Source organism: Muntiacus reevesi, chromosome 10 (assembly GCF_963930625.1).
Source record: "Muntiacus reevesi chromosome 10, mMunRee1.1, whole genome shotgun sequence".
In the NCBI taxonomy this organism is placed as follows: domain Eukaryota; kingdom Metazoa; phylum Chordata; class Mammalia; order Artiodactyla; family Cervidae; genus Muntiacus; species Muntiacus reevesi.
In genome coordinates, this window is record NC_089258.1 from 67,937,629 (window position 1) to 67,947,073 (window position 9,445).

General features: G+C 43.5%; 1 protein-coding gene and 1 pseudogene across 1 annotated transcript in view; one reads left to right on the plus strand and one right to left on the minus strand.

The window, feature by feature from the left end:
* GSR (glutathione-disulfide reductase) overlaps window positions 1–2,565 on the minus strand; it is a 41,853-nt gene extending 39,288 nt beyond the window's left edge. Inside the window, exon 1 of the mRNA XM_065947573.1 lies at window positions 2,264–2,565. Coding sequence (XP_065803645.1) covers window positions 2,264–2,560 — 297 coding nt within the window. The 5' untranslated portion in view covers window positions 2,561–2,565. The remainder of the gene's footprint in view (window positions 1–2,263) is intronic.
* A 4,025-nt stretch (window positions 2,566–6,590) lies between these two features.
* LOC136176905 (large ribosomal subunit protein uL24-like) lies at window positions 6,591–8,488 on the plus strand (annotated as a pseudogene).
* The last annotated feature ends 957 nt before the right edge of the window (window positions 8,489–9,445 follow it).

Here is a 9,445-nt window from a genome sequence, read left to right on the forward strand (position 1 = left end):
TCCAGTCCAAATACTTCGCACTTAAGAGAAGTGAAGACAGGAACAAATGAAATGTGCTTCAATTTTCCCTACACCTGTTTGGAAAGCACTGCACTTAAGGAGTTTGCTATGGCACATGCAGATAACCCAGATAAGGAGAATCCTGGGACAAATCTAAACTCACGTTTTATCAATTAGTTATTATCTTCTCTGATAGTCAAGGCATACTACACCCTTCCCGGCATTTCAAAACCAAATCCAGTTTGATTCAAGCCCAAATGGCACATCATAAAAATATGAAATAGGGGATTTTCCCCAAGAGATCAGTGTTTACTGAAAACTAAGTTGTGGTAGCAGAATGAGATAAGTAAAGTGAAAGTCAAGTCACTCAGTTGTGTCTGACTCTTTGCGACCCCATGGACTATATAGCCTACCAAGTTTCTCCTTCCATAGGATTTTCCAGGAAAGAATACTGGAGGGAGTTGCTATTTCTTTATCCAGATCTTCCCAACCCAGGAATTGAACTCGGGTCTCCTGCATTACAGGTAGACGCTTTACCGTCTGAGCCACCGGGGAAGTCCCAAGTAAGTAAGGCCAGGTTCTTTATAAGGAAGCGGTGAGTGGCTAACTCCCAAGCTGTCCTTTGCTAGCTCTCCGAAGTAGTTGATTTTTTTTTTTTAAACTGTAAGTAGCTGATCTCTTAATTCATCTATTTACATTTCTAACAGGAATCTAAAAATGGTGGCATCCCCTTCTTGATTGGCAATGATAAAGGATGCCACAGGCTGATTAGGACATTCACGAGGAAGAAGGAAAACAGAAAAGCTGAGAGGGACTAAGATGGGCGGCTATCAAGTGATGTCACAGGCTGTCCCGGGGGGCTCTTACCGGCACCCCCTCCATCTGCTTTCTGCAGCCAGACTTCTCCGAGGCTCTGTCTGGACTAAGGTGTCAAGGTGCAAGTTGATAATTAAACCAGGATTTTTCCTTTCCTCGTTCTCACTTCCGTTTTGAACCTCAAAAATGAGCACTGAACACTGGAGACAGTATCCTATCTCCTTTAACCTTTCACAGCTGTTAATTTTGGATTTCATTCACTTACGGTTACTGAGCAGGGACTTTGTTAAAGTGGTAAGAGGCTGAAAACACACAAACCCGTTTCTGCCTTTAAGGAGCTCCCAGTGTAGTGTCATTTAAGTATCTCTCTCCAAAGGAACTTCAAGAACCCATTCCCAAGCCAAGGGACTCTTAGATACAACTTTTTTTTTTTTGGCCGCATGCGGGGCACGCGGGATCTTAATTTCCCGACCCACGGATCGAGCTTATGACGCCTGCAACGGAATCGCGGACTGTTACCACTGGACCTCCAGCAAAGTCCCTCGATTACAATATTTTAATACCAACAGCAAGTACCTTTCCCAAGTCCTTCGATAGAAAAGCCCTCCTCAATAACTTGGAAACTAAACTTGTTTTTTAAATGAATAGTTTCTGAATCACTGGATTTACAACCCTCTTTGGCGAAGAGGTTGTTTTAAAATCCCTCCCGCCCCTCCTCCCCGCAACGAAAGATCTGTAAAATCATTTAACAGTAAATCCTACATTCCACATAAACTGCAGTCGGTGATTCTCAACCTTGGCTGCAATTCAGAATCACCAAAGCCGAGGTTGCACCCAGGTTAAGCAGAAATTTTTTCAACTCCTCAGGTGACTTGAATGTGCAGCCAAGAGAGAGAACAGCTGCTGTAAATCATTCTACCCTTGAAACTGAACGGAGAGCCACAGGATCCCCAGTGAACTACACACGCTCCATCTTTCCTCCCCCCTCCCCAGAGAGACGCGGGCGAGCTGCAATTATTCTCCACGCAGTTTTATGTTTCAAGTCTGGTGTTGAGATCCAGCATGGAATACAACAATACCCCTCCACTCAGAGGAGTGAGGATGTAGGAAAGTTCTGTTAAATTTAATCACCTCGGGCCACCGTTATGATGACACCTGCGCCAGAAAGGTTGCAGGCTTAGCTTCGGGGGTCGCGGGTAAGTCCTTTCGTACTTCCTTCCTCTACACCCGCTGGGATCCTGACTCCGACCCGCGCGGCGAAGCGGAAAGCGCTGCACCGGAGGGGGCGGGGGGGGGGGTCCATCCTGGGGCGGGGGTGGAGGTGGATCGCACTAGGGAAGAACGAGGCTGTTCCTGCAGGGAGCAGCGGACACAAAGCGGGGCTTCGGGACGCTGCGCTGCAGGGACCCAGGCACGAGGAGAAGCGCCAGGAACCAACGATACTCACGCATGTGCCGCCCAGCTTGTGTCTCTCCACCACGGCCGCCCGGGCGCCCAGCTCGGCCGCCCGGCGCGCGCTGGCTAGCCCGCCCGAGCCGCCGCCGATCACCAAATAGTCGTACGAGAACTCGGCGCCGGCGCTGGGCGGCGGGCACGGCGGCTGCGGCTCCTGCTTGCACGCCATGGCGCGGGAGAAGGCGCGGGCTGGCCGGGCGGGAGGTGGCGCGGAGCTAGGGAAGGCGCGCGCCGCCCGCAGCCAGCCGTGTCCCGCGCTCGCGATTAGAGTCCGGGCCAGCAGGGCCATGCGCGCGGAAGTGCGCGCCTTGGGGGTGCGGCCGGGGGCGGGCCCGGGGAAGGACGGGGGCGTGAGGGCCCCGGGGCAGGCGCAGCCTCACGGTGACTAAGCACTCAGCCGCGGCGCGGTGCTCCGCAGGGAGCGGGGCGGGGTGGGGGTGGAGCCCTCGGGCACGGCTGCACTGGGGCTGACCGGCGCCGAGGGGCGGTGTCGACCCCTCTGCGTCCCCTCGTGCCCGCGAGCCAGCTAGCCCTGCTCCATAGGGGGATTTCTTTCCCGATCTCGCCGCCTACGTGTTCTCCCCAGCACCTGGGTCCCCGCATCCGAGTGGCATCAGCTGGACGTAGGTTTCTGAAGTCGGATGGGTGGAGGAAGGATGAATGCCCCCTTTTGTTCCCCCAGCCTTTTCTGAGCGAGCCCCTTGGGAGTTGCCAGTGGCGCCGGACTTCTCCAGGAAAGGAGACTTGCCCACAATCATTTTGAGAGTGATATTTCTCAAGGTTTAATCCGCAGACCACCTGATCCCTGGATCCTAACCCAGATCTACTAAATCGGAAGCTTTGGAGCTGGACCCAAGCAATCTACATTTTAAACCCTCCACCCAGCCCCCATCACCACCACCAGATGATACTTTAAGCATGGTTTGGGAGGCTTTGAAACAAATGTTTTTGTGTTCAAAAGTTGCAGCATAAAGATAGCGTAGAGTTGGACACACAAAAGCATTTCTTCCCAGGCTGTAGAGACTGAGGTGTCAATTTAGAATATCTGGAGACTCTCAACTCCACACCACTTTGTGTGGCCAGCGCCCGTCGCTCACGAGGCCCAGAGCGTTGTAGGCAGAGGACTAAAGGTCCGGTCTCAGAGAAGCTTACGCCCCGCATGTGCAAGGAGAAGGAGAATCAACCGCACTCCAGTTAGACTAGTATCCAATTCTTTAAGTTTTTGTTTGGATCATTTTTGTTTTCTTTTCCTGATTAGAAAGGAATAGAGGAAAAAAATGGGAAAGTTCCTCCTTTCACTAGACTGCCATGTAGTAAATGTAGATGAAACTGTTGAGTTTTTACAACTATCATAGTGATCGCTGTGTCATTAAACATTAAACCACTGGGTGAAAGTTTGAGGAGGAAAAAATTATTTACACAGTCAGAATATGTCCCCAAAGATTGCTTACTGATCACACAGGGGAAACTGGTGGCTTTACAGTAGTTCACACACCACCTTATTCCAGTGGTCAAAGGCGAATATAGTGGGACAGCTCTCATTGTATGCCTGGCGATGCAATGAAGTAAGAAGAATAAACTTCACTTATGTAGTATTACTGCTAAAAATCCATAACCTGAATCTATTCATGAAAGCCACCTGAATCTATTCAGAAAAAAGCCACAGGGTGGGAAATTGTACAAGTAACTGGCCTGTACTCTTTAAAAGCTATCAGTGTCTTAAAAACAAAGCAGGCTAAGGAACTAGTCCAGGTTAAAGACTGAAGAACTAAGAGAATGAAGGGCAAAGTTTGATCCTAGATGGGATTCTGGACAGGGAAATTTTCCTATAAAGGATGATTGGTGAAATTTGAATATGGCCTGTATAATATACAATAATACTACATCGATGTTAAGTTTCCTGAGTTTGAGAATTGTACTGTGGCTAAATAAGAGAATAGCCTTGTTCTTAGGAAATGTGCGCAAGTACTTGGGAGTAAAGAGTCTGAGTCAGAGAAACTTGGTTCATATCTGCCTTAACCCCACCCCCACCCCCACCAGAGGCGCTATCATAGCCACTTAATCCCTCTGAGAGTCATTTTCTTCATGTGTGAAGTAGGAAGGCTGACAGAAAGAAGACAGGCATGGCAAACAAAGAAAATAACCTAGAGTGGAGGAAGTGAGCTAGCAGTAAGAGGAAGTAGTAAGCAGAGCAGTGCTGATTGGGGCGGTTCACATAAGCAGCCTGAAGGGGACGATGGGAGATGGGTAGAGGAGTCCTGGAAAGGCTTGCTAGTAACCAGGCTAAGGTGTTTAGACATTATTTCACAGGCAGTAGACTCTAGAGATTTCTCAGAGATGTTTTTCCCTGGAAATAGATGAAATGGATTGGAATTGGTGAAACTGGCAGTGTAGGAGGCAAAGCTAATACATGTCAGTATTAAGAACAGACAGGAAGGAACAGATTGGACAAACTAAGAAAGTGAAATTGACAGGTTGGAGAGAGGGCACAAGATTCAAAGATGACAATTCTTGAACCAGGAAATATGGGAGGACAATGATGCTATAAAGCAAATATAAAGATGATGAAAGGAGGTCAAGGTCTACATCTCTGCTGGTTTTAATGGAGAAAACTTTCCATCCCCTAAGTACATAATTCTATGCAATATGTTGAACAAAGATTCATAATGTATTATTTGAACCTAAAATATTTTATGTTCAGGACTTCCCTGGTGGTCCAATGGCTGAGACTCCATACTCTCAATGCAGGGGACCTGGGTTCGATCCCTAGTTCAGGAACTAGATCCCACATGCTGCAACTAAGATTGAAGATACTACACGAAGCTAATGACCCAGTGCAGGCAAATAGATAAATAAATAAAAATATTTTTAAAAATATGTTCATGTAAATCTTTTTCCTTTTTGAACTTCTGACTTAGGTGGGAAGGGACAAGTAGCCATATCCCCAGCACTTGAAGACTTCAGACTGTACCTAAACTTTCTCTCCTTCAAGCAAAGAGATGTCAGTTAAAGAAAAAATTTAGTAAATGTAGCTAATAAGAGGTAGTTTCAGGATTCTGAGAATGAAAATCAACTAGGTTATTCAAGTGTGGCAGTCTTATGACATCATTATAATCTACCGTAATTTGTAAGGAGAGGAAATAGCAGAGGAAAGCAACTATTTCATATTTTAATAATTTCATCATTAATTTTTTCTTTTGACCACTAGACAATTTTAGGTGATTCCACAAAGACACTGTGAAATATCTGTCAAAATAATAAAGTGCAAGTGAAAGTTAATCACTCAGTTGTGTCTGAATCTTTGTGACCCCATGGACTGTAGCACACCACGCTCCTCTGTCCGTGGGATTCTCCAGGCAAGAATATTGGAGTGGGTTGCCATTTCGCCAGTGATTAATATGGATTGAACCAAGCACTGTCCTGAAGAGCTTTCTTAGGGACTTCTCTGGTGATCCAATGTCTAAGATTCCATGCTCCCAATGCAGAGGGCCTGGGTTCGATCCCTGGTCAGGGAAGTAGATCCCTCATGCCACAACTAAAGATCCCACAAGCTGCAATGGAGATTGAAGATCCCACGTGCCACAAATAAGACCTGGCACAACCAAATCAATCAATCAGTAGATATATTATTTTAAAAATAGTTTTATTAGGCATGATGGTAAGAGCTTTCTGTTATCCTCTCTTGAACCCAAGAAATAAATAATATTATCATCTCCATTTTGGAAATAGAGACCAAGGCACAAAGAGAGTAAATGCCTTAACTTGAATAAGATGATACAGTTGCTGAAAGGCAGAGCTGGGATTCAGATCCTGGAGGCCTGACTCTAAACCATATTTTATTAACCATTAATGGAAAGAAATCATCAAAGATATGGTCTTAGTGAAAATACAAGATCCAAGTTTTTTATGTGTTTTTGTTTGTTTGTTTGTTTTGTAGGAGAAAATGTTGAATATCACTTTTTATTTTGTTAAAAGAGCTTATGGCCTCATACTTCCCTGGTAGTCAGTGGTTAAGAATCTGCCTGCCAATGCAGAAGACACTGGTTCACTCCCTGGTCTGGGAAGATCCCACATGCCTCAGGGCAACTAAGCCCATGCACAACAACTACTGAAGCCTATGTGCCTAGAGCCCGTGGTCTACAACAAGAGAAGCCACCACACTGAGAAGCACAAACATTGCAACTAGAGAGTAGCCTCTGCTCACCACAACTAGAGAAAGCCCTCACACAGCAACAAAGACCCAGTGCAACCAATAAATAAATACATTTTAAAAATTGTTCTTCCCTTCCATGGCCATTGCTGAAACACTATTGGCCAAAATGAAGTTCAATCCTTTTGTGACTTCTGACCGAAGCAAGAACTGAAAAAGGCATTTCAATGCACCTTCCCACATTCACAGGAAAATTACGTTTTCTCCTCTTTCTAAAGAGCTAAGACAGAAGTACAACGTTCAATCCATGCCCACCCGAAAGGATGATGACGTTCAGGTTGTATGAGGGTCCTGCAAAGGGCAGCGAATTAGGAGAGTAGTCCAGGTTTACAGGAAGAAGGCTAATGGCGTGACTGTCCATGTGGGCATTCACCCCAGCAAGGTGGTCACCACCAAAACTAAAACTGGACAGAGACTGCAAAAAGATCCGTGAACATAAAGCCAAATCTTGCCAAGCAGGAAAGGAAAAGGGCAAATAAAAGAAGAAACAACTGAGAAGATGCAGGAATAAGTCATCTTGTCTACAGCTTTCATTAAAAACTGTTAAAATGAAAAAAAATTTTTTTAATTGTAGCCTCTCCCTATGCATTTTTTTCTGAAGTGTAATTTATAGGAAATGTATTCATGACTCATAAGTGACATTTATATTACAACTCTGTCTTCTTTTAAGCTAATAGGTCAAGAGATAATGTTAAAAGGAAGGTAGAAATGGTACTTCAGTAAACAATCTGAGAAGTCTGTACAGGAAATAGAAGAAAGAAACACAAAGAAGCTCGCACATCCCAGTTGCTCAATGAAATATAAATTTCTCATGATGCATATGTGAAAATAATTACAGTTATTTATAAGAAGGATAGAAATAATGAGAAAAGAAATAATATAAGGATTACTCAGTTACACAATTTCATTGTTTTGTATTGAGAAAATGAATAAATACTGAAGAGACAGAGAACAATAACTATAATTGAATGTGAGATTAACAAAAAGCAAGTTTTACAATAAGAGGGAATTTTCCCAAGGGAAAGAGCAAGGCTCCTTTGTTGGAAAATGGGCCTCTCCCTCAGAAGATAGATCTAGACAAAAATCATATATGCACTGATTACCTTTTTCACCCTTTTGATCTCTAATTGTTTTACTGATACATTTTCAAAGAATATGGGTGGGGGAGATTATTAAAAAGCTTTAGAAATAACATATATACCTATTCTGAATCTAAACATGTTTTATTATTTCTGTAATCACTTCTTTTTTTACAATGTACATTTCATCCCCATGACTTACTTGTTTTGTAAGTTTATGCCTCTTAATCTCCCTCACCTGCTCATTCATCTACCCATCACCTCCCACCCCAGTGGCCACCTGTTTCTTCTCTGTGTATATGACAGTTTCTGTTTTGTTTTGAGTGTCATTTGTTTTGCTTTTTAGATTCCACATATAAGTAAAATCATACACTATTTGTTTTTTTCTGTCTGACTTATTTCACATAGCACCGTACCTTCTAGTTTCATCCATGTTATCACAAATGACAATATTCCATTCTTTTTTATGACTGGGTAGTATTCCATTTCATTCTTTATCCATTCATCTATCCATGGGCACTTACGTTGCTTCATTATTTTGGTTATTTGAATAAGACCGAAACGAACTTGTGGGTGCATATACCTTTTCAAATTAATGTTTTTGTTTTCTTTGGGAAAATATCCAGAAGTGGAATTGCTGGATCATAGGGTCATCCTATGTTTAATTTATAGGGGAAATTCCACACTGTTTTCCATAGTCACTGTCCAATTTATATTTCCATCAACAGTACACAAGTGTCCTCTTTTCTCCACATCATCACCAACACCTGTTATTTGTTGTCTTTTTGATAATAACCACTCACAGGTGTGAGGTGATATCTCATTGTGGTTTTGATTTACATCACCCTGATGATTAGTGATGTTGAGCATCTTTTCATGTATCTGTTGGCCATCTGTATCTCTTCTTTGGAGAATGTCCATTCAGATCCTCTCCCATTTTCAAATCAGGATGTTTGTTTTTTTTGATGTTGAGTTGTTGGAATTCTTTGTATATTTTTGATATTATATCAGATATATCTGGAAGGATATCCAGACAGAAAAGCAGTAGGGGAACACTGGCCTTACACAACACATTAGATCAGATGGATGCATATAACACTCCTTCCAAAAGCAGTGGAATACATTCTTTTTTCAAATACACACGGGACATTCTCTAGGATACATCACATGCTAGCCACAAAACAAGTCTAAATAAATTTAAGAAGACTGAAATCATATCAAGCATCTTCTCCTACCACAATGCTATGAGAGAAGAAATCAACTATAAGTTAATGGTCTTCCTTGGTAGCTCAGCCGGTAAAGAATCCGCCTGCATCCCTGGGTTGGAAAGATCCCCTGGAGAAGGGAACGGCTACCCACTCCAGTATTCTGGCCTGGAGAATTCCATGGACTATTCCATGGGGTCACAAGAGTCAGACACAACTGCGCTTTTATGTAACTTTTATAAATTAATAAAAAACTGCAAAATAGCACAAATACATGGAAGGCTAAAACAATATGCTGCTAAACAACCAATGGGTCAATGAATAAATCAAAGAAGAAATTTTTAAAATATCTAGAGACATGTGAAAATGGAAACACAATGATTCAGAATCTATTGCTGTTGCTGCTTAATCACTAAGTGATGGCAGACTCTTTGCAATTGCATGGACTAGAGCCCACTAGCCTCCTGTGCCTGTGGAATTTTCCAGGCAAGAATACTGGAATGGGTTGCCTTCTCCAGGGGACTTTCCCGACCCAGGGATTGAACCTGCAGCCCCTGCTACATCTTCTGTATTGAAGGCGGATCTTTTACCCCTGAGCCAAATCTATGGGGTGCAGCAAAAGAAGCTCTAAGAGGGAATTTTATAGCAATACAAGCCTACTTCAGGAAACAAGAAAAATC